The sequence below is a fragment of the Pristis pectinata genome, chromosome 9 (assembly GCF_009764475.1).
Source record: "Pristis pectinata isolate sPriPec2 chromosome 9, sPriPec2.1.pri, whole genome shotgun sequence".
Classification (NCBI taxonomy): domain Eukaryota; kingdom Metazoa; phylum Chordata; class Chondrichthyes; order Rhinopristiformes; family Pristidae; genus Pristis; species Pristis pectinata.
This window is the reverse complement of record NC_067413.1, coordinates 68,573,581-68,599,921: the sequence shown is the minus strand read 5'-3', so window position 1 is coordinate 68,599,921 and position 26,341 is coordinate 68,573,581. Positions and strand designations below refer to the sequence as shown.

Below are 26,341 nucleotides of genomic sequence, written 5' to 3'. Positions count from 1 at the left end.
TGCGACCAAGGTCTTCTGTGGAAAGTTCCACTTGTGTCAAAAGAAGCACAAAAATAGAGCAGAGCGATATGAGGCTTGAGTGAGTGTTTTCTCTTCCTGAAGTGAGAAAACCTTCTTCATTTACCTCATCTCCTGTCTGGGCATATTTCAGCCATTGGAGTTAACACTGAATTCAACAATATTTTCTGTTTGTATCAGAACTGGCCAGATTTGTTGTAAGGTTTATCCACCTTAATATTAACTCAGGTTTTCCCTCTCCACAGACATTTTTGCCTGAGGTACTGGGCATTTCCAGCAATGTCCATTTGGTTTCAGGTTCAGCAACAGCTTTAACATGTCCCTTTCTTAGTTTTCTCTCTTTTTAACTGCTCTCATCAATCTATTAATCAGATAGCTCTGTAAATATTGGAATTACCTACATAATCCTGGCATCACCCCATCAGAGCTATTCATTTTGTTCTATCCATCCCTCTCTTTGCACCTGAAAACTTTCCTAGTTTGAGTCTTCAACCTGAAATGTTAACTTTGTTTCTCTTTCCTCAGATGCTATTGAATGCTTCCAGGATTTTATGTGTTTATTACAGATTTCTAACAGTTGCAGTTATTAATTTTTAACCTTTTTATTTTGTTGACACGTGTGGAAAAGAATGAGTTGTGCACATGGAGATGTGGGGTACTTGATAGGGATCAACAATTACTGGACGGGGTTGATAGGAAGATGATTAAAAACTACAACAAACCTGAATAGAAACAAGTTAAAAAAACTAAAGTCACATCGTCATCACAGTTGCAACTCAATAATACTGTATTGGCAGTAGCCAAAAGGTATGGATTTGCTAGCTGAAGGGAAGTTAAAAATTCTGTGTATAATCGCTTCTAAAAGAGCAGGTTGGCTGTACAGTTCCTGGCATAACCTTTAGAAATAAAAAACAAATGAACCAACTTAACTATTATCTAACTATGCAAACAGAAATGCAACAAAGCATGACATCAAGGAATGGGAACCATACTCTGCCCTCCTACAAAAGTGGGAACAGGGGCTGGGAAGGTCAAGAGAAAGCAGCGCTTGAGAATTTGGCTTTATATTAACAGCGTATCTTGAAGCATAAACTAACATTAGAACTCTTTTCCTACTCAGTTTCTTTCAACACCTGCGTAGTTGTTCAGTAAAATTTTTGAATGCAAATAAGCAATCCTGTACAAATATTATTGGAAAAAAAATTTGTACATGGCATTTCAGGAACTACATACTCACATAGCAGTGCTCTGCTACTGCAGATGCAATGGTCTGTCATGCAGTGTTATTTTACTTTAACTGTCATTTTGTTTTCCTCACTAACCTAATTGTTTTAAGTACACTGCATTAGCATCAGCAAAGGAAGCTATCCAAAGGGTGTGATTGCTCCACAGCCCCATACTGGAAAGATCTCAACCTTTAAAAGGTAAGCAGAATATTTAAAATTTAAACATCTAAAAATGCTGCTAAAAATAAACAGAGAAAAAGAACAAAATAGTTCAAGAAAGGTGTAAAAGAGATGAAGTGAAATAAAGTAAACAGAAAATTAGCTGACAATTTAGATTAGAATTGCATATAAGAAAAGGTGAAAGAATCGACAGATAAAACAAAAAGGAGTCAATTTTAATGAAAATTTTAATGTTTTAAAAATCAAAAAACATTATAATAAAAAATGGAAGCAGATAGGCACGTGATCACGCTTAGGTTTTTCAGTCTCTCAGATTTGTTCTGCCATTCATTTAAATTATTGCTGATTTGTTTCTGTCTTGGTTCCACTTTCTTTCATTATCTTGCAAACAAAAATCTATCCCTCTCTGTTCTGATAATTATAAATTGACTGATCCTCAGTGTTTCAAATTTATACAGCCTTTCGTGAGAAGTGCTTTCTGACAATAACAGTTAGAATTAGTAACATTGGTAACATTCCCTTGTTCTGGTGCTCTCTCACCAAAGGAAATAGTTTTGTGCCACTTATCTAAAAATGTCACTGGATGAGGTACCTTAGACCCTTCTCCGCACAAGGCCACTGTAACGACTATCACTCCCACTAACTTGACAGCCTGCATTAACTTCAAGGCGCACTGTGAAGGCAGGACTGACCCGATCCACTGATGTTCAGTGATTGATACAAAATAATATTAAACATAGATTTACAGATTTATATAATGTTCTAAACATTTTCTACTATAGTCAAACTTTGTCTGTGTAACCTGTTATGATGTCGTAAATATTTTGGAATGGAGAAATAGAGAAGACGACAAAATGTAATAGCTTTTGTAGGTGCGCTGAATCAGTGACAGCAACTTTCAGACTTCTAAGTTAAATAACATGTGTATGGAAATCCCAAGGGTGCTTTCAATTTTACAATGATGAATACTGATGATCTCACCTTGCACCATCAACTGAGAAACCCTTGGATTTTTACAACTGTGGCCTAGCTGGTAGCATTTTGTGGACTCAAACCCCAGTCTAAAAATTGAACACACAAAATCTAGACTGGCACACAAGTGAAGGACCGAGGGACCGCTGCATTGCCAGAGAAATATTAGACAAAGACTCTTCCTTGTTCAGGTAGACAAACAAAATCTTATGAAACTATTTTGAAGAGCAGGCAAATTACTCCAATGTACTTCTTCATACTTGTCCCTCAATCAATATCACAAAAGAATTATCACAATGCCACTTTTGAGCTTGCTCTGTGCAAATTGGATGCCATCTTTTTTGCATTATAACAATAATCACAGATCCACTGGCCGTGATAGCTTTTGGGATATTTAGAGATTACAAAGATGCTAATATAAATGTGTAACATTTTTCTTTAAGTATTCTGTAACATGCATATTACTTTGCTGAAGCAATTAAAAAGCCTAAATTCCTTTTGATTTGTTTTTTTTTACAGAATGAACTCAGAAAAGAATTAGCATGCACATAGATTCATATACATGCCATATATTATCACTTTTCAAATACCTTGAGCAATATATTAGCAAACAGCATGGAACGACCAAGTTAAAAATGAGTTGTACGATCTGATAGGTTTTTTTAGGGCCAGAATTTTAAACTGGTTAATGCCAACATGATTTGCAGTGTATTTCTGAAAGAAAAGTCAAAATTTATGGTGCAGTATTTAACAGGTCCATAAAAACTAGGGTTGAAGACAGCAAACTGTAAGGTAATGCGGCTAGAGAGATATATGGGATTCTTTCATTATTAACTGAAGCACAGAATATAAGAGTAGGATAGTTATGCCAGCTTTGTATACCTATTGTATACAGTTTTATTTGCTGTGTTTTCACCAGTTCTGGATATCACAGGAACAATATGATTGTTTTGGAGAAAGTGCAGATAAGACTTAGGAATATATTGCCAGATCTGGAAAATTTTAGCTATGAAGAAGTATTGTACAGGGTATGGTTCTTTGGAATCAAAGAGATGAAGGAAAGCTTTAATTGAGGTGTATAAAATTAGGAGGGGCCTATATAAACATGAAGGATCTATTTCCCCAAGATAAGGGGCCAAAAACCAGGAGACATAGAATTAAAGTAATTGGTGGAAAGATAAGCGGTGAGATGAGGAATCATTACCAGGTAGGTAGTAGGAATGCGCGGCTCACTGTCTGAAAGGCTGTAGAGACAGAAATTCTCTTCACATTTAAAACATGCCTGGATGTGTACTTGAAGAGCTGCAGGGCTATGGATCAAGTATTGAAGATGGAATTAGTTTGAGCAGCTCTTTATAGACCAGCATGAATGTGATGGAATGAATGACTTCCTTTGTGTTGTAAATTTTCTAACAATTCTATAAATTCTAAAAAACCAATGGAAAAAATGATCAGATAAGTTGTACTTTTAGCAATTTAGATTAAGGGATAAATACAGATGAGAGCACAGGATGAAAATCTGTGACAAGAATTGTGTGCTCTTCTCTTACGTTCACCCAAGAGAGCAAATGGAGCCCTGGTTTATAACCTCATCTGAACATTTGCACCTCTGATAATGAGGTACTTTTTCTGTACTGGACGGAAGTCTCAGACTTGGTTCCTGTTCTCAACAACAGGTGGCCGAAAACATTGTTTGGAGGTCCTCTAACAGTAATTGAGCAGAATATAAAGCATAATGTATAACAGAAAATGGATGTAGATGTAAGAAAGATTGTACAAAGTTCAAAGGGGTACATTAATTGTTATCTAGACTGGTCAAAATAGATTGACTAAAATAGTTTGAAACGCAAGCTAGTTGATTGCATACAAAGCCATTCCTCGACCACCCCCTACAATGCATCACTCAAAAAATATGTCCTTACCTTGGGCTCTGTTGGATCCAGTCACTGCCTGTGGTACAGCAGAATGCTTTTGTGTAGCCTGTTCGATGAAGGCTGCAGTGTCTACCCCATTGGTGTTTGGGTCTCGGATGGATATCTAGTAGGCTCAATGGCTAACCATGCATAATTTTGAACTTAATACTGTTTTATTTCTTTTGAGAAAGTGTAATATAAGAATCAATCATATCCAACTTTTTTTTTGTCTACCTGCACTGCACTTTCTCTGTAACTGAAACACTATATCCTGCATCCTGTTTTCTTTTATACTACCTTGATGTAATTATGTACGGCATGATCTGTCTGGTGGCACACAAAACAAAGGCTTTTCACTGTATTGTGGTACATGTTACAATAATAAACCAATACCAATAATTTTAGTTTGTCATGAAACTGGCCTGTTGCCTGCCTTTCCTTGATTTCTTTAAAAGTTGCATTTGCCTGCTTTGTGTTTATGTTTTGTTCAGCTAGTTGCTGTATCTGGGAAACTTGAGCGCAGCAACAAAGAAAGTCATTTCTTTTGAACTGAAACATCAGGTAAATCTGAACTCTTAATAGGTTGGATCCAGTGTGCTGCCTGTACTCACCACTGGCAGTGCCTACACAGCCATGCTAACCTATTTTGGAAATTGAAGGCCTGTCAACTCTACCTGAGAGTCATCTCATGAGGCATTGCTGTGATTAGTCACTTTGCTAATATTGTCCAGAAACCCACTTGCCTGCCACATGGGATTTGCTGGTTTTCACATTTAATTCAATTAGACTTTGGTCTGTGTCCTCTCTTTAGCATGGGATATATATTGCATTTATCTACTCTACCTACATGCCTATTAATATTGCCATTTCTGTGTCCAAAAGAGAAGCTCCCTCATTAACATTTGTGACAGAGAAATACACTGGGAAAGCACAAGCACAGAGGAAATGGGACGTACTGAAGGCTGTGCTGCCAAACTGTAATTCAGTGCAAGAAATGGAGTAATGGCATGCTGAGAAGTGGAAGCTGGGCTAGACACCATTTGTGTTCAAATGTATAATGCCTGCTGGGTTATGCTGGTCGATCTACAGAATTCCATGCATTTTTGAAGTGAATCATCCACCTCAATATATCAATAAGCATCTTAGCTAACCAATCTGGTATATTGCATTCAGTGCTCACGATGTAATCTCTTCTACACCAGAGAAACCAAATACAGATTTGGTGACTGCTTTGCAGAGTGACTGCCTTGAGTCAGCAAAAGATACTTAGAGCTCCCTGTTGCCTGACATTTTGAATCTCTGGCCACTTTCACGTTTGCAGTATTATAAGGTGGTTCAATGTAAGCTTGAGAAATAGCACCTCATCTTCTGCCTGGGTATGTTGCAGCCTTCCAGACCCAATACTGAATTCTATAACTTGCTTTCCTTGTCTGTGTCAGAACTGGCCATATCTGTTGTAAGTTATCTATCTGTGATACTGGCTCAGTTCTTCGCTCTCCATTAGCACAGCTTGACCTGCTGGCCTAAAGCCATATAATTTGCAACTTTTACATTCCATTGTTTGTGTTCACTAACTAACCTCATTTCATTGCTTTTGTTCATTTTCTCCCTCTCTAATGGCCCAATGAATGGGTGACCTATACAACTCATTTGCATGGCAACTTTAGCCTTTCTCAGAAATATTCCCTTTGTCCTATCCATCACCCCTATAAACCCCACCCCCCCCCACACTCTCTGCAACTTATAACATTATGTTTTATTTTCCCCAGTTCAGATGAAGGCTCTTCGACCTAAAACATTCATTCTGTTTCTCTTACCAAAGATGATGAGTGACTTGCTGAGTAATTTCAGCATTTTCCTTTTTTTTAAAATTTCAGGTTTCTAGTATCTGCAGTTTTTTTGATTTTCTTGAACCAACTAGTGAACTGTAATTTTTTTAGATCTGGTTATGCACTGTGAGTCAGGGTTCATTAGTGATCTTAGAGTAGAAGATTCATTGAACAAGTTTGATCCTACAATGAATTTCATATTAAATTTGAGAATTACTTCATTTTTCAGCTGAGGGGAGGACAAAATGTGAACACCACATTATAAAAGTACTGAAGATTGTAATTGTTTAGCCTTACCTGTTTTAGTGCTTTTTTGGTATGCTGCTGAGTAGAAGATATCAGCTTGTTTTGTGCAACTGTTGTTGAAGAATTTGTATTATGTGGAGAAGAACTCTCATCAGGTACATGTTTTTGCTCTGGACAAACTGGAAAAAAGATGGAAAATGTACCACTGACTATTCTGTAACTGTTCTTTCTGGCATTAAAAAAAGCAAAATCTATGATTTTAAATTTACTGCAGAAGAGCAAGCAATACTTAACCAGTTACATTGATCTAGGGTCCCGATTGTTAAATATGGCAGTGCAAGTACAGAAGGTCATTCCCAGTATCCTCATATAGTGCATCAGTCTGGTCCTGGTCCACTAACACTGAACACTACCATACTCCAATTACCTCTCAACAACCAACACTAGCACTCCAGGCTGACACTGTTAAAAATCATTTTACACAGGCAACAATCCTACCTCTTCAATTCCATGGTTGCTGTCTCCTGACTTACTTGCAACGAACTTGTCATCTTTCAGTCATCCTGACTCTCAGCTCCCTTTCAGATCCAAAAGTTCTGGAGCTTTTCATTGTTTACATCTTTATACCCATCTCTCTAAAAAAAAATCTGTGCTTTAATCTCTCTAGTTTGCTCATGAACAGCATTACAGCTGCCTTGGTGAACTTCATCAATGGCATCCTCTGATATAGAATTGTAACTAAAGGTAAGCACAAGATTCTTAATATCCTGAATGATTTCAAAGAAAAATATGAATAACATTCCTATCCCAAACAGAGATAACCAAACTTTAATTAATGACCTTGATCAAAGTGAAATGGAATCTCTAGACAGGCTATGAAAACACAAAATATGATGCAAGATCAGCAGAATAGTATTATACTAAACTAATGTATATTTTCAAATGAAAAGGCCATCACTCCTTGAATTAGCAAATACTGTGTGACCACCAATAAAGCTTCCTGTTAGTCACACCTAGCAAGTTTGGATGATTCAGTCATGTGCACATGAGATGCACAGCACTGTGAGATCAAATCTTTATCCTAAGATCGTCTAATATGCTTGACAGAATTCTCCCATCATACTGGTGAAATTGACAATGTCTAACCTTCCTACATAAATCCTCAACGATGAGAAGCATTATATATGAGCAAACGATATCCAGTTGTCTGCTGGTCACAGACCTTATTTCTGCTGACCCCATGACAGCTAACACCCTCTCTTAAATTTGACCTAATCTGTAAGCACTGAAGGGCTCACCTCCACTTTGCTTCTGCAGTCTGAGGTTACATGTGGCATTTTTCTGCCATGTTTTGTAAAGTATCTGTGTGAAGTGCTTGCACCATTCATTAGCTGGAAGTATGTGAGCTATGATGTACCTATATGTAGAAGTTATTGTAAATTCGAGATTGTGTGTTGGAGTTTTTGAACATTTGGTAGGAGTGTTGATTGTTAGTTAAGCAATGAGTGCATGATACTGGGAGCATTATAAGTGGAGTTATGCATTTGTTGGCAAATGTGTTTTGCTGCTATTTACCCTTATTACAACCACACATGTGATGTCATTAAATTTCTTTCCTGCACTGGAACTACATCCTAGGAAGATCCTTGCTCTAACGTCTGTCCACTCACTTATGTCATAGAGCACTATAGCACAGAATCAGGCCCTTTGGCCCATCTAGTCCATGCTGGCCTGGTTTTCTGCTTAGTTCCATCTACCTGCACCTGTGATCTGCCTTTAATGTCCTAAAGACATGAATGACAGTATATAAATGTAAGCTCTCTTCAAGATTATGTTACATACACTGCATAACATAATGAAGAACAGAATGTATTGCTCTTAATGTAACAAAATGTCCAAGTACGTATCACAGTAACATTATCAAACAAAACTTGACACTAAGCTACACAGGAGATATTGGACCAGGTAACCAGTTTTAGCCAAAGAGTCAGGTTTTGGGAGAGAACCCCATTTATATTCTTGGCAGTTGAAATCATGGCCTACCAATGGTGGAGTGATTAAATTAAACAAAAATCACCTTTTCAACACTTATATATGAAAACACTAAGGATGGAACTTTTTCTGTTGATTATTTTGTGACCATACTCACTAAGAGTTAAAAACATTGAAACTACCGTTTTAATGACATTAATTACTGACAACAGTGACCTGCACTCATTTCTCCACAACAGGTATATTCAACACCTCATTCCAGAACTTTAGTTGGACAGAATGCTGGTAATTAGGCCTTTGTAGCTCCACCATTCAAGGAGTCAACTGTAAATTGAAATTATATTTTTATTTTGATATATTCATATTTGCAGAAAACAGCATTTCTACCACTAACCAGTGTGCTGATCTATTAAAAAGGAGGAACATCCTTATAAGAACATGAAATGGGGCTGGAACATTCTGTTCTGAAATATCGCTGTGTGGATCCAAAAGTGCTAAATCGGTTTTCAAAATGGTCATTGATGCACATATGTTCATTTGTAGCAAAAGTTCCACAATCTCATCAATGCCACTTTGGGCAGGTAGTTCTCTTCTACTTTTCTTAGACAGTCCTTCAGAATTGAGATGACTTTATTCCACCGTGTTTGATGGGTTGTGAGATAGCTAATAAAGCTACTATGGAAGTGCAGACCCTCCTCACAGGTGGGACAGATGGTGATTGGACAGGGCAGGTGGGGTGGGCAGTTTGTGAGGTGGTCTGTTCTCATTCACCACTTTATGTTGGGCTTCTGTGTTCTCACAATAAATGACCGTGAGGTTCTTAATACCATCCCAAATGCTCCTTCTCTATTTTGAGTGTTCATGGGCCAGGGAGTCCCAGGAGTTAGTGGGGCTATTGCATTTCTTCACGGAGGCTCTGAGTACATCCTTGAATCTTTTCCTCTGCTGTTAGTATTTCTGATGCTAATGGCCACCAGAAGTATGCAGAGTAGGAAAATAGTGACATCAATCAGCTGCAATACAGCCTTACACACCTGAACACACATTCAGCAGCAATACTATTTAAGAGGATCATCAACCACATTGAGATTTGTTGCTGATTGATTTTTATGGGCTGTTGCTTTGATTGAATGATGGCTTTCTGTTTTTTACATTTCTTTAAAGTTGCCATTCTCCAAGAATTGGTGTGCTGGATGCTGAAGAAGTTTGTCAGTTATTCCCTGATTAATATGCACTGGAGAGGATCAGAAAGTACATAGAAAGATGGGACAGTTAAACACAGAAATGGCTTTCAACAGAAACCTAATCCACCTGCACCTATCTGCCCTCAAAATGCTTCCCCATTCTATGTATGCTACATGATATTAACCAATCAGGTCCATCACAGATTCAATTCCCAGTACAATAGAGGTCAAGCAAAGCTATGTCATTGCTGCAACCTTTTCTTCAAGGTTTTGTGCTGCAACATTGCATCCCATCTCCAATAATCTTCATGTTCAAATGGAGCTAATCTTAAGGATGAATGAGCAACTGTTCAACCAATGTTGCCTCCATTTCAGAACCAAGGTCATTCCAACCTCAGCCATTGACTGCAATATGTAGACAATGTATGCATATGCACACATTTACAGGCTGAATTCCAAGTCATCATTGACTTGTTCACTGAAGCAACTGAGAAACTGAACTTAATGTGAACATTCAAAAACAAAGGTTCTCTTCCAACCTGCTCTGTCTGTACAACATTGCTTTCCAACAAAATGTATTTGTAATGTATCACAGTTAAACTCACTAATGCTTGCTTTAGGCTTTGCCAGAATCACTTGGCTCTCGGCCTCACCACAGCCATGATCCAAATATGGGCAGAGGAGCGGAAGTTCAAAGGTGAGGTGAGAGTATTTGACATTGTGGCAACATTTGAATGAACGTGGCATTAATAAGTCAGTGGCTTCAAGGGAAAATTCTCCTTCAGTTATAATCTTACTGTGTGCAAAGAAAGATGGTTGTACTTGCTGAAGGTTGATCAGCTCAACCTCAGGGACAGTGTACGAGGCTCACCTATCTTAATCTGGTTTATCAATGACCCCCTCCCCCCACAACAACAGAAGTGGGAATATTTGTTGACGATTGGAAAATATTCAATTCCATTTGCAACTCCTCAGGTGGCAAAGCTGGCACGGAGCAAAGCCTAGACAACACCCAAACATGAGGTGATAATTGACAAGTAACATTCATGCTGCATAAGTGCTGGGTGATGCCCATCTCCAACAAAACGAGTCTAACCACCTCCCTTCAACATTTGATCGTGTTATCATAGTTGAGTTCACCACCATCAATATCCTGGGAAGGAGTCAACACTGATTGAAGGTTTATATTTGCCATGTAAATCCTGTGAAGTCAGGGATAGTTCAAAGATTGGATTACCTATGACTCTCCAAAGGCTTTCTACCATTTGCAAGGAAGTCAGGAGTGTAATAAAACACTTTTCACTTCCAACAACACTCAAGAAAATAAACATCATCCAGCACATTGCCAGTATGAAGTCTCAGGCCTTTTTTTTTTTACCAGTTATGTGGTGAGCAACTGCAAGGCAGGAAGAAGATGAGTAGATGAAGAAGGGGAGATAGAGAGGAATGATGAAGAGGAAGGATGGAGGCCACTGGGATATCTCTTTCTAATGGTGTGGTCTTGATCAACTCTGAATATAATAAACAATGCCAAAATAAAATGACAAAATACATGTTACAAAGTTACAAACCAAATCATAACAAATAGCATAAAAAGATTAATTATTCACCCTTGTGCCTTCCTTAAACTGTTCTCGTTCATGATCCATGTGCTCCTACCTTCACAGTTTTACTGAGTGGTAATGCTGATGGAGGGTTTCATATGAGGTTATTTATTGGGCATCAGTCATTGGATAAGACTGCAGATGACTTAAAGACGGCTTCAAACAACTTCTCAATAAGAGTGACAGTAATCTAGCCTGACTGATTGACATGTAAAAAGCAAGAGTACAGGCAGAGTAGCAGTGATGAGATCATGAATGCTGTTATCTTTAGGCCTTCAGTACGTACCTCAGCAAGCCTAGTAAACTGTTGGAGGGCAGGTTGCTAGACTGCAACATCTGCCATCCACTTTTGAAAAATGTTGTTAACAGCCATGATGGCTACAAGTTGAATTTGCATGACTAAAATCTAAACTTCTAGCCCCAGACTTCAGCTGGTTTCTGCTGCACAGAAAACTTGGATGTTGGCTATCACTGCATTATGGCTGAGTTGGTCTCAAGCTCTGTGCAAAGCCTTGTGCAAGACTGGTGATGAACTCCTCTCTGATCAACACGGTGTGTGGGCCCACTCACACACAAATTATTTCATTGTCCAACCTATCAGCCTTCTGAAGCAAGTTTAGCATACTACTTTTCTGCAGTAGTACGTACACACACACACACACACACACACACACACACACATGCACGCATGCAAATCCTCTGCAGCAATACTCATGAAGGAACAAACCTTCTCCAGAACTCAGATGGGATCTTACCCTTCTCTTGCTGCTTCAGATGACTTGTGTCTGATAACTCATCCCAACAGATTCTGCCCCTAAACTAATCACTAGATTTTGTGTAGTGTCAGTACTTACTGGCTAGGATTATTAATTTGTATCTTCATTTTCATTCTCTCCTTATTTCTCTGGCCAAATTGTACTTCTTACTTAACTGATAAGAGAAAAGCACAATGAGATTGTTGTGCGGAAGACAGCTGGGAAAAGTATGAGGTATTTTTCACTACCAACTGCGGCTTGTAAATAAGAGGAGAAAGCAGGATTGAGAGAAGTTAGACTGGGTGTAAGGATACATCACTTCCATGGTTTCCTTCCCACTGCTGGCTATGGGTTTAATAAGGGCCTCACCAATGATGCCTAGTGTTCTGCCTTCCCTGCAGGTTAGCCGCTGATACCTCCATTTGTGTGCAACCCTCTCCTGCAGAATTGAGGGAAATGATTTAGTAAGTGCCATATTTGGATGGCATACCTGTCATGGTTGACTAACTGGCAGTTTGTACATGCTGTGTGATGTAGATGTGAGACTTGCGGCAGTGCTAAGAATGTGAGGATGCAGGGGAGCCTTAAGAATGTTATGTATGAGTTCTGATTGATAGTGCGCAATCCATTCAGCACTTCATGAGGCTAATGGCATGCCTGGTGGGATATGTCAGCTGAAGATGCATTCAGTGACTTTAACCTTGTGTATGAAGTCATTGAACTTCTTGCAACATTGCATCCAAGTTCTTGAGGATTGATTTCTGGAATCCGTCTTCATAACTATCTTCTATTGCCTGCTCATTATGAATCTGGAGGGTTAGTAGTACATCACTGCTGCTTTCTAACTTCTGCACTAAGGTCTCCATAGCAGCATTCAAAAACCAAAGTGCCCACCTCTCCCATATTGTGCCACAAGTCTTTTGGCTTCCATTACCTGCTGCGACCACAATGTACCTTCACTTTAAATGATATAATTTGGTTTTAACTAATGCTAGCCATTCAAAGAACTGACCCCCGTTGAGATAATTGGCAACTCTATGCTTATTACTGGTTGGATACTGAAACTATTATGATAAACAGGCAGCACAAGTTTATTGCTCCTTTGGTATCATTGAACAGGTGCCAGCTAATTGAAAATTGTGATTCATGTATCTCTTTTTAGGAGCTAATTTAGTGCTCCTGGACTTGCATAACTTCAAAGCATTCAGTAGTGCAAAAATAGTCGTGACAAAATGTAGTGAGCATTAAAATTGCTAAGTCAATGGAAATATGGCTTTAATCACATTAGTTATTTGTCCTCTTAGGGAAGAAAAAAATTAAGAATCAAAAGGTATAAAGCAATTTAGCATTTTACAAAGAATAAACTCCGTATTTTTCTGCAAATGGAAATCCCTCCCAAAAGCTATACACTACAATTTATACTCAAATAAAAAAAATTAAAAATATACTGAGGTGATATTTCTGAAATTCACTGACTTGGTACAAGCTCATCACTATCAATTTCTTCTTGGAAGAACACATCAAAATGTCAAGAAGATAGTTGTTCAGAACTTTGAACAGAATTAATGCTTCAGCTCTTTATTTTCCATCCGTACATGGATTCCATCACCACAGGATTATATGCCACCACATTACAAGTAAAATAACCAACATTAGTCTGCAACACTCCACCATTTTGGCAGTGTAAGAGCACTATCTGGTGGAACATTTACTCCATGCAGCTAAGTCTTGATAATGCACATCTACCCATTAAAGTGGGAAAAATAATATCAATATTTTGCTTCTTCAATCAGCAACCTCTGTGCCAATTTGCTTAATGGTTAAGATGCAGTTAGTGAGGTTACTGAAGAACACTGATTGTTTAGTGAGCAATTACTGGAAAAAGTAACGGTGCAGATTAGGAAGCTACTGGAATTGTTCCTTGAATAATTCAAAAACTGCTGTAAATAAGCAATAAAGGGGTCACTCATCAATGAGTAAAATGCTGATGATTGTGTGAACTTTTGAAAACTATTCAGTCATAGCTATAATGTAATGTACAGAATTATGGTTAGCAACATGCCCTGAATCATTCAAAAGTTGCATTTCATGCAACATTTAACATTTTTTTTGCTGAATAAACTCTATAATTACAGCAGCTGATGTGAAGGTGTTTAAACAATGAAGGTAGAAGAGGAACTCTGACTCTAGTAGTAATTTTTTTGTGATACAGACAAGAAAGTTGGACTTCTATAGAGTTAAATAAAAAAAAGATATACCCTTCCTCTTTTTTGCCAGGCCCAAGAATGGGTCACCACCTTAAAGAGCACAAAGGCAACTTTCTTCCAATCTTCACCAAATGATTGAGATTAAGAGGTCCATTGTTTGTAAATTAATTTCCCTCCAAACCTATTACCAGATAGCAGATGTAGTTTTAAAAATGTTATTAAAGCTATTACCCCATTGTAACATGAAAAAAGCTCCTCGCATCCACTGAGTACTTTACACATTAGAAATTCTATATTTTATAAAACACTGGATTTGCATCCAAACCCCAGCCAAATAGATAGTTCGTAGTGAAAAAGAACTGCATATAACAATGTGATTAGCTTCATTTATTTGCTGAAAACCCAGCTATACAGATATTAGTACAAAGCTACTATTGATTAGTCACTGTTTCCAGACTCAAATGAAGATCTAAGGCCGGTCTTTACAATTTATAAATTACCAAAGCATGATGTTCGAAGTTACTGACATACCTCCATTTTCCTCTTCATTGCTATTTGTTTCAGCCATTTCGCAGCTGTCTAAATCTGATTCGCCATCCAAATCAATGACCCCCTCTGCTGACATTACCAATTCATCTTTCTGTAGATAACAAAAGCAGTTAAGTTAGTAATCGCCCATCTTTTCTTCAGAAACACTTTCAATATAAAATAGTGCAACAATTATGTTCCTTTTGAACAGAAGCTAGTTCATCAACCTTGTTGTTCATCTTGTTGAGGTTTGCTCTGCACACAAAGCAAATGGCTTACTTTTGCCTTACATAGCCCTTGTACACTGACAACTAACGCTGAACTGTTATAGTGAAAGTTTACTTGCTTCAGCTCACAACTGTTCTTTGCAGCCAGTGACATCAATATCCAGGCTACAAAAGAGAAGTACAAATCTTTCAGTATCTGTCAAGGTTGCCTCTTTCCTGATTCTGAGCCTTTTCATGATTATATGGATAACAGTGTGAATGATATGAAAAGCCAACATTCTAAATAAAAGTTATTCAATTTAACAATTTTTAAAAATCCAGAAATGCATTTTCAACAGTACACTAAGTATTTCTATCATTTAGATTATCATTTTTCAGACTAATAATAAGCTGGAAAGCTATAACTGTGGAATTCGGGTGGGCGTTGGCTCACCACTCTCAGATCCTCCCTCAACAGCAAATGAGAATCAGTATTTGATTAGAAGCTTAACAATTGTTTGAGCTTTTAACTTGCCTTTCAAGTGGATAGCAATACAATGCCACCTTGCTTCAGCTCATAGCATTCTTGCCTCTGAATCAATAGGTTGTGGTTTAAATCCCAAGGTGGCATTTGAGTATTTAAATTATGCTGACATTCCAGTGTGGTATTGTTTCCCCTGAAATACATGCCTTAAGATGTATCCTTGTTAAAATGGCAGTGTTCTTGCATTATTTCAGTAATTCAACTGCAATGGTTATACTCTGACTGTCAGCTCGAATAAATGTTATAGATCTGGCTGATCATGGAGCTCTGATGTACAAGCCAACCACAGAATGAGAAATCTATTAACCACTCATTACTCTCACTACTGTGCAGAATATGGCTATTGTGTTTATGTTAAAAAACAGCAATTAATGAAGTTCTAAAGAATATATTTTATCTTAAATATTTTGACCTGTCTGAGAGAGATGATATAGCTTTACATAAACACATCTTTTAAAAATGACTGATTGAGCTCAAAGAATAGTTGAAAGATCTCCACATCTGGTGATGTATCAATATTATTAATTAATCATTGCACACAACATATTATAGTAAGGTATCCTCAGTGAGGTCTGTCTTCCTTTGAAATGCATAAAATTAAATTAATCATAATGGTGTATCTTTGAACATGATGAAAGTACTTAAAATTAATTGTTAGTACATAACTGGATATATAATTGATTTAAGGAAGCCAACAAGTATGAATTCAGCACTTTTAAAAATCTCATTTAATAATAAAACCCAAGTAGATTGCAAGGAATAATGCCTTCACCATCATGCACTCTAGTAAACTTATTTATCTGCTAAACTGTAGTATTACTTTTCTCTTTTGAACAAAAATGATACATTTGAATATTTCACATTTTTTTGTGGAAAAACATGCAAGCCAGTGATTTTTCTGTTTCCAAATCACATCATGGTATTAGAAAAGTACTTGGTCTTAAAACATGTTTTGTATTTACTTACTTTCAGGGCATAAAGACCCATCTTTCCTGGAATTCGACAGAAAGCTCCATCTTCCACACGAGCATTGGTGTGAAGCATGGCATTAAGGCAGGCCAGAGGAGAGGTTCCACTGATTTGAGAGACAGATGCATACATAAATGTGTGAGCACTCCTCACAAAACATTCACTTTCCACTTGGACTTTGTGCAAATTCCTCCAACCTTGACCAGTATTTACATCACAATAGCAGACATGAAAAGCAAATTTTAGTCTTAAGCATTTGTGAAAATTAACCATCTGACACTTAATAAAACAAAATCCAAATGAAATCACAATCTAACTTAAAATATGTGTTGTACTATAGACTGAAGACAAACCTCAATACATATGGCAAAATTCAAGAAACTACCCATGTTCTAAAATGCCAGAATGATCAAAGAAGGGGAAAGTTCAAGAGTATCAGTATTCAATGAAATAAAAGAAAATGCATTAGAATGACCTGGAAGTGGGGGGGTTGGGAGATACTGCTACAACACATTCTTCACTTTCTTCTTTTCCCTCTCAGAAGTCATTTAGCCTGTTGTTGCATACGTGACTTGTTAGCAGTATGCACCAGCAGGCTAAATTACTTCTTTCTGACTTTGAATGCAAGGAAAATAATTCTGCTATACAGTGCATTTCATGCAGTACACTCTCACTCAACATTGCCACCTAAAATGCCAATTCACAAATATTTTTATGATTTTACTTATTTCTTTTTATTCATTCATGGAATGTTTACACTGCTGGAAATTCTGATATTTACAGTCCAACTTAATTGTCTCTGAACTGAGGACACATTGAGAGTCAATCACATTGGTGGGTCTGGGTCAGGCGTAGGCCAGATCATAAATAAGGCAGATTTCCTTGCTGAAGGACATTAATGAACCATATAATTTTTTATGACAATCAGCAGTTTCATGGTTATCATTACAGAGAAAAGCAATAATTCCAAACCTACTGAATTAATTGAATGGTGCATTTCTGGTCTCTCTCAGCCAATCTCAAAGAGTTGAACAGCTAAAGAAATACTTTTGGATTGTAGTCATCATTGTAACAAAGGAATAAGATAAGCCATTCAGCTTTTTTGCTTGTTCTGCTACTCAGGTGGATCCTTATGGAAAAATACCTTGCCTAGAAACTCAATCGAATAAGGATGCAAGAAAACAGGAGTAGGAGTTGTCCACTCAGCCCCTCCCTCAACTCTGACCTGCCATTTAATATGATCATGCCTGATAGGCTCCACAGCTGGCCTCATCTCTTCCTCTGTGCCAGTTCCTCATAGCCCTCTATTCCATGATCTTTCAAAAACATACCTACTTCCTCTTTAAATGATCTAGCCTCCATTATACTCCAGGGTAGAGAATTCCAGGATCATCACTCTCTGTATGAAGAACTTCCTATGCACTTTGGAAAAGACTGTTCCCTAATCATTTGAGATTGTTCCACTAGTGAAAACATCTTGACATCTACATGCCATGCTCTCTCAGGATCTTACACATTTTAATAAGATCACCCCTCATTCTTCTAAATGCTCATGACATGACAAGCCTTTCATCCCAGAAGTGGTCTAGTGAGAGATTATAAACCCAGTCCGTTTTATCTCTTCTCATATGATAAACAAGCCCATCCCAGGAATCTATCCAGTGAATTTTTGGTGCATTCCTTATATTGCAAGTATATCCTTCTTTAGGTAGGGAGACAAGACCTTTAAACAATATTCCTGGTTTATTCTCACCAGTGCCTCATTTAGTTCCAGTAAGACATCAATATTCTTGTATTTGGATTCATTTGCCTCCTTACAACCCATACTGGATCCATTGTATCATCAACAAAACTGGATATATCATACTTGGTCCAGTCATTCAAAACACTGGCATCAGCACTGATTCCTGCAGCCCTCCACTAGAAACAATCAGAGAACTTATCTGTTAACCAATCCTCAGTCCATGCAGGTATATTACTCACAATTCCATGTACTCTAACTTCAGCTAATAACATATTGTAGGGCACCTTATCAAGGGCCAGTGCAAATGCACTGCATGTACTGGTTTCCCCTGTATCTTTTCTGCTGATAAAACCTAAAAAACCTCTAACAAATTTGACACATATGATTTCCCCCTCATAAGTCCATGTTGAGTCTGCCCAATTTTTTTTCATATTTTGTTTTTAAGCCCTGATCCACTTGTTTAATCACATATTCCCCACATTTTCTTTACAGCCAATGACTGGCTAATTTGCCCATTTTCTCACTCATTTCTTTCTTAAATAGTGGAGTTATGTTTTCTATACCGCAATTTGTGGGAACGGTTTTGGAACCTAATGAACTCTGATAAATGACAATCTCTCCGTTACTATCTTCAGAGCCACTTCTTACAAAACATTAGGAAGCATATCATCTGTTTCTGGAGATTTATCACCTTTCAGCCCCATTTATTTCTCTAAAAAAGTGTATTCACTTATGGTAATTCTGACAACTTCTCATTCAGTCTAGATTAACTTCTGGGAGATTTTCCATGTTGTCTGTAGTGAAAGCAGACATAACATATGTAATAAAAAACATAGAATGACAGAAACACTCAGCAGATGGAAAGAAAAACAGAGTTTATGCTTTAGGTAGAAGATCCTTCTGTAGAACTATGAAAGGGAGAAAAACCAAGTTAGTTTTAAGTTGCAGACAGGTATGGGAGGGATGGAAATGACAACGGGAATCTGTGCAAAGCGGGATTTTGGGTAACTCACTCTCTGCCTGTATCAGAACTGGCCAGTTCTGCTGTAAAGGCACATAAACAATAAATTAATTATTTAAAACATTAGATATTGCTCCTTTATTATCATACTTTTTAATGTAGTTTCCCAATCCACCTTGGTCAACCATCTTTAGAGTTTGATTTCTTCAAATTTAATGTGCTGGTTTCAAAGGGAACTAAATTTGATATTAAAATTCCATCATATTATGATCACTCTTCTTTAAAGGCTTCTTAACTACCAAATAATTACCCTTTCTCTTTACACAGTACTAGATCCAAAATCAATCCTGACTCCACTGCTCCTTCCTCATACTGAATGAAACACTCAATTCAAGTTCTGTATGTCATCCATCTGTGACATTGGCTCAGTTTTTTTCTCTCCATTAGTACAACTTGACCAATTGGACATCCTACTGCTCTGCATTTTTTAACTTTTACACTACCTTATTTGTGAGCTCACCCTCCAAGTGCCTTCATTTTAAAGTTTTGTGTTCTTTTTCTAACTGCCCCCATAAACTGACTGACTGAATGTCCTGATACTCAACTTATCCTAATTGGAACTTTGGTTTTACCCTATCAGAGATATTTCCCTTTTCCTATCCATACCTCTCTGAAACTTAAAACTTCTTTTCTCTCTTTGAAAATCAAAAAAAATTATTTGCTTGCCTGAACATTCTAACATTGAACAACTTTTCCTACAACTCTTTTCACTTTCTCCAGATGAAAGATATGGCTACATAGCTATGATGAGTAATGTTTAAGATGCACTTAGACAGACACATGAACAGGCAGAGAATGGAGGAATATAGACCATGTGCAGGCAGATGTGCTGTTTAAATTGGCATCATGATCAGCATAGACATTGTGGGCCAAAGGCTTTGTTCCTATGCTGTAATGTTCTATGTTCAATATGTACTTGCATGGGCCTAAACCATGCCTGTATTTCATTTTGGGATATGTGCAAGTCTTTGTTTCAATCTTACTTGGGCCCACTCCCTCAAATCTTTATCTGGAATATTGATGACTGCATTAGTGCTGCTTCCTGCATGCATTTGGAACTTGGAAATTGCATTACTTTTGCTGCCCTCAACAGATGCTCCATCTTTGCCTTTCTCTTCCCTTTCAGGATTTCTCCATCTCCAAATCAAGGGATTTGCTGACCATAAACATCCATTACAAGCCCATGAAATTCCACAGCTACCTTGACAATACTTCCTCTCACCCTGCGTCCCATACAGATTTCACTCCATTCTCTCAGTTTCTCCATCTCCGTAGCATTTGCTGTGATGATGAGACATTCCTAACAGGTGCCGCCGAAATGTCTTCCTTCTTCCTGATCTGTGGCTTCCACACTACCATAGTAGACAGAGCCCTTAACTGCATCTCATCAATTTCTAACATCTCTTATCTCATCCCCTCTCCACCTGGACAGAGCTTTCAACCAATCATCCTTCACAATTTCTGCTAGCTTCAACAAGATTCCACCACCAAATAAACCCGCACTCTCCCCCTTCTGCATTTCATGCTCCCATTGTGCCTCCCTAGTCTGCCCTTACATCCCCACCAACCACTCTCCATCTTATGGCACCTTCTCATGCAGCCACAAGAGATATAACACCAGTCCTTACACCTCTTCCCTTCCCATCATCCACGGATCCACAGTCCAAAGTCCTTCCAGATGAAGCAGCAATTTACTTGCACTTCTTCCAATCTTGTGTATTGCATTTGATGTTCACAATGTGGTCTCCTCTACATTGCAGAAACCAAATGATCAATTTCTTGATGGTTCTTTCTTTAATTCTACTTTGATTGCAATCCTCAAGACCTACTATGTTTGTTGGCAACATTATAACCTTTTCCTTTGATCTAATGTTATCTTTGTTTTATTAGTCATGGCTGGATCACTTTACCTTCTGGATTTCTTTTCACTTTAAAGCCATATAAACAATAGATTATTTCTTTAAATATTAGATATCGCTTCTTTTTAATCATACCCTTTTAATATAGTTTCCCAATCCACTTTGGTCAACTGCCTTCATAGTTTGATTTCTTCAAATTTAATATGCTGGTTTCAAAGAGAACTAAATTTGATATAAAATCTATCATATTATGATCACTCTTCTTTAAAGGACCCTTAACAACTGTAGTATGAAAGGCCAGGGGTCAGATGACAGTGACAACACTACTGACCCCCATGGTCGGAAGATAGCATTGCCTATCAGGTCGGAAGCTATACCACTGTCAATCAGGGGTCTGGCTCCGCCCCATTAGGTAAACACCTTTGTCTTGCTGGACCACTCGGATTGGTCTGTGCGAGCACCTTTGTTCCTGGGCACATCTACTATTGGCTCGTTTAAAACACCTTTGTCCTTGCTGGGCCACCCAGCCCCCCAGCAGTATAAAAGTGCCGCATGTTTGGTTTTTCTTTCTCTTTCTGTGTCCGAGGATGTTGAGGTAAGCTGTGCACTACTTCAGGGCATTTAGTTAAGGACTTCCGAGACCAAAGAGCCAATGTTTGTCCAGAATCAGGGTGTCCAAACATTGTATTTTTTATTCCTTAATCATCTGTACCCAGTTATTTTGTGTGTGTGTGTGTGTGTGTGTGTGTGTGTGTGTGTGTGTGTGTGTGTGTGTGTGTGCGCGCGCGCGCGCGCGCGCACCTCACCCTCTGTAGCGATTTTCCTCCACATTCGTGATCTCCTGCTTGAGAGTGTGTGAGTGTGCATCTGTTCCCATTCATTCTGTCCCTGTGTTTGTCTTTGTTAATAAATCATTTTTAAATTAAAGACTGTGTCCAGACCTTTATCTTTAAGAGACCAAAAGAACCTTTCTCACAACAACAACCAAATAATTATCCTTTCTCTTTGCACAGTACTTGATCCTAAATCAATCCCAACTCAACTGCTCCCTCCCCAGACTGAATGCAGCACTCAATTCGAGTGCTTCTGTTCCTAATAACTGCAGTTTGCAGCTCCACTGCTACCACCTGTCTGATGATCACCCCAAATCAACCACCCCATTCCCAACGAATGATCACAACTGACAAAAATGCCTTCACCCCACCCTCTGACTATGACTACAACTCTTGACTACCCTCATCGTAACAAAATGCCACTGCTCATTATTCCCACTATCAACTGATCCCAGTAGCTAACCCAATCAATTCCAGCCCCAATCTCACCCTGCACACTCCATACACTGATTCAGAGGCTGAATGGCACATTCCTTATTTACATCACATTCAATGGCCCCGTTTTAACTCATCTTTGTTTTTATATTCTATAATCTTGTCCTGAACACTAGGAATTCATTTTCTGTTATCTTTGGGTTTATTAATCCAAGATATTGCCTCTAAATCTTTTGAATATATCCCTAAAAATCTCTCTATGCTTCCACACCACTAAGACTGCTTCCATTCAGAGTATAACTACCATTATTATTGTTTTTAAAGTAAAATGTTTCAACTTACACTTACTAAAATCTGCCTGCCACATTTCAGTCCATTATTCCATTTTTATTAATATTCCTTTGCAATTTCCTTTGTTCTAAAGGACTGACTGTAAAACTTTTATTTTGATTTCATCTACTAACATTGATGTTAATGCAAGGAGCATTAGAGGTAAGGCTGTTGAACTGAGAGCCTGGATTAGTGCATGGAACTATGATGTTGTGGCCATCAGAGAGACCTGGTTGAAAGAAGGATAGGACTGGCAGCTCAGTGTTCCAGGCTTTAGATGTTTCTGACATGATAGAGGGGAATATAAAAGAGGTGGGGAATTGCTCTCATAATCAGGGAGAATACATAGCTACACTTAGAGAGGACATCCTGGAGGACTTATCCCGTGAAGGAATACAAGCAGAGCTCAGGAATAACAAAGATTCAATCACTATGGTGTGGTTATACTGTGGGCATCACAATAGGCCACGGGAGATGGAGGAACAGATATGTAGACAGATTATAGAAAGATGTAAAAGCAGCAGGGTTGTTGTACTGGGTGACTTTAATTTTCCAATATTGACTGGATTCCCTTATTGCCAGAAGCTTAGATACAGCATTAGTTAGGTGCTTCCAGAAGGGTTTCTTGACATATGTCAATAGCTCAGCCAGGGAGGGGTCCATACTAGACCTTGAGCCTGGCAAGTAATGAGTATCAGCGGGAGAGCAGTGTTGGGAGATGATAACTCTAAGTTTTCAGTTAGATATAGAGAAGGACAAGACTGGACCTCAGGGGAAAGTACTAAATTGGGGGAAGGCTCATTACGACATTATTAGGCTGGAGCTGGAGAGAGTAGATTCAAAGCAGCTGTTATTGGGTTATGTCCACATCTAGCATTTGGGAGTCGTTTAAAGCCAGCTAGTCAGAATTCAGGATGAACATGTTCCTGTGAGGAAGGCAGAAAAGAATGCCAAGGTTTGGGATCCTTGGATGTTGAGACGTGTTATAAATTTAGTCAAAAAGAAAAAGGAAGCATATCTAAGGTTTAGGAAGCTGAAATGGGACAGGGCCCTTGAGAAACATAAAAGAAGCAGGAAAGAATTTAAACAGAGAATCAGAGGATCTAAAATTGGACATGAAATGGATTTCATGTAGGATTAAGGAGAATCCCAAGGCATTTTATACATAACATTAAAAACAAACATGTAGCTAGGGAGAAGGTAGGCCCACTCAAGAACAAAGGAAGGAATTTATGCCTGGAGTCAGAGGAAATAGAAGATGAGATCAAGGGGTATGCTGAAATTCTAGGGCACGTTGATATCAAGGAGGTGGTGTTGGGTCTTTTGAAGACCATTACGATGGATAATTCCTAAGAGTCTGATGGGATCTGTTCTAGGTTAAACAGAGAGGCAAGAGAGGAGATCATTGCATCTTCTTTAGCCACAGGCATAGTCCTAGAGGAATGGAGAATAGCCAATGTTGTCCCTTTCAGGCAATAGGGATAAATCAGAAAATTATAGGCCGGTGAGCCTTACATTGGTGATAGGAAAATTATTGGAAAACACCACTGGTCACAGTCCTCCAATCAGAATAACACCCTTCCACCTCTACCCTCTGCCTTTGATGACCAAGCCAATTTTGAATCCAATCTACCAACTCACCGTAGATCCCATGTGCCTTAATCTTCTGGATCAACCCACCATGAGGAACCTTGTTGAAGGCTTTACTAAAGTCCAGGTAGACATCTTAATCTCAAAAAACTCCAAATCAAGTTCGTAAGATGACCTCCCCTGCACAAATTCATGCTGACTATCCCTAATAACTCCATGCTTTTTGTGTCTAAATCCTAACCATAAGAATCTTTTCCAATAATTTCACTAAATCAGTAAATCTACCTTGTTATACAATCACCATCCTTGTTTGATGTTGCGGTTCTAATCCACCTGGCACAGCAAACTGCTGCGAAATCAAGGAATACTGACTGCTGCCAGGATACTGGGCATTGGCTAATTGGCCTGTAATTATCTATAATTAGTAACCTTCCTTTTAAAAATGTGCTAAATTGGTCATTCTTCCGTTCCTTTGATATACATCCTCACTCAATAGAGACATTGAGACATGAAATTTAAATCCTAGCCCTTTGTAATTTACCTCATCTCACTCAGGACTCTAGTACGTATCTAATTGGACTTTAGTACGAGCTTTAGTCTAGCTACCTTGTCTTAAATTTTCCTTTCCTCCAGTGTAATATCACATAACTCATTCACAATCACTTTTGGATTTTTCTCTGTTTCCTTTACTTGTCACTTCAAAAGTATAGAAGTTGAGAGGTTTAAGAGTTCAGGTATAGAAATCTTTAAAGTAGAAGAAGGGTAATAAGCTTTGTTTTAATAAAAGAAAAGAACCTGGAATATTAGATTTCAACTTTATTCTGAAAGGACTGCCACGGCTTTGAAGATGGTGTAGAATATATTTATACCAGGGCTAAGAAGCTTCAGCCATGATAACAAATTCGAGTAAGTGGAGGACTTTTCACCAAATAGTAAAAGTCAACAGAGGAACTGGTGGAGATAATCAAAATTTTGAGAGGTTTTCATAAGGTCACAAGATCACAAGACAAAGGAGCAGAAGTAGGTCATTCGGTCCATCGAGTCTGCTCCACCACTTCACCATGAGCTAAACTATTCTCCCATCTATCCCCAATTCCTGGCCTTTTCTCCATATCCCTTGATATCCTGACTAATTAGATACCTATCAATCTCCGCCTTAAACACCCCCAATGATCGGGCCTCCACAGCTGTATGTGGCAACAAATTCCATAAATCCATGACCCTCTGGCTAAAGAAATTTCTCCACCTCTCTGTTCTAAATGGGTACCCTCTAATTCTACGACTGTGCCCTCTTGTCCTGGACTCACCCACCATGGGAAACAACTTAGCCAGATCTACTCTGTCCAGTCCTTTCAACATTCAAAATGTTTCTATGAGGTCCCCACTCATTCTTCTGTACTCCAATGAATACAGTCCAAGAACCGACAAACGCTCCTCGTATGTCAGCCCTTTCATTCCAGGAATCTTCCTCATAAATCTTCTCTGAACCCGCTCCAACATCAGTACATCCTTTCTAAGATAAGGGGCCCAAAGCTGCACACAGTACTCCAAATGAGGTCTCACCAGTGCCCCATAGAGCCTCATCAACACATCCTTACTTTTATACGCTATTCCTCTTAAAATGAATGCCAACATAGCATTCGCTTTCTTTACTGCTGACCCAACCTGGAGGTTAACCTTTAGGGTATCCTGCACGAGGACCCCCAAGTCCCTTTGCACTTACGAATTTTCAATTTTCTCCCTATCTAGATAATAATCTGCCCATTTATTTCTAAATGGCACAAAACTAATTTTGCTGTCAGTGGATTGGTAATTAGAGAGCACAAATCTAATATAAGCAGCAAATAAAGGAAGGAAGAAGTTAGGGGATTTTGTTTATGTAGTTTTATCAAGTCACGGAATACCCAGCTGGAAACATAGGTGGAAGCAGAATCCATAATAGCTTTTAAAAGGAAGATAGATAAATATTTAGGGAGAAGTGATGTGAAAAATCGGACTAAGTGGGCAGCTCTTTCAGAATACATGATGGGCTATTCACTTCAATAATTCCCCAAGTTGGAATTAATCCTTCCACGTTGAAGCCAAACCATTTGTGCTGTTTCTGCTAGGTCTGGGCAACACAGGAGTTTCTAAATTTCAAGAATAATGCAGATAAA

General features: G+C 38.4%; 1 protein-coding gene across 1 annotated transcript in view; it reads right to left on the bottom strand.

Moving 5' to 3' along the window:
* Nucleotides 1–26,341, bottom strand: part of LOC127574002 (putative Polycomb group protein ASXL3) — a 178,021-nt gene that overhangs the window by 115,753 nt on the left and 35,927 nt on the right. Inside the window, exons 3-5 of the mRNA XM_052022595.1 lie at nt 16,371–16,479; nt 14,658–14,766; nt 6,436–6,563 (exon numbers count right to left, since the gene is read on the bottom strand). Of these exons, the coding sequence (XP_051878555.1) occupies nt 6,436–6,563; nt 14,658–14,766; nt 16,371–16,479 (346 nt within the window). The remainder of the gene's footprint in view (nt 1–6,435; nt 6,564–14,657; nt 14,767–16,370; nt 16,480–26,341) is intronic.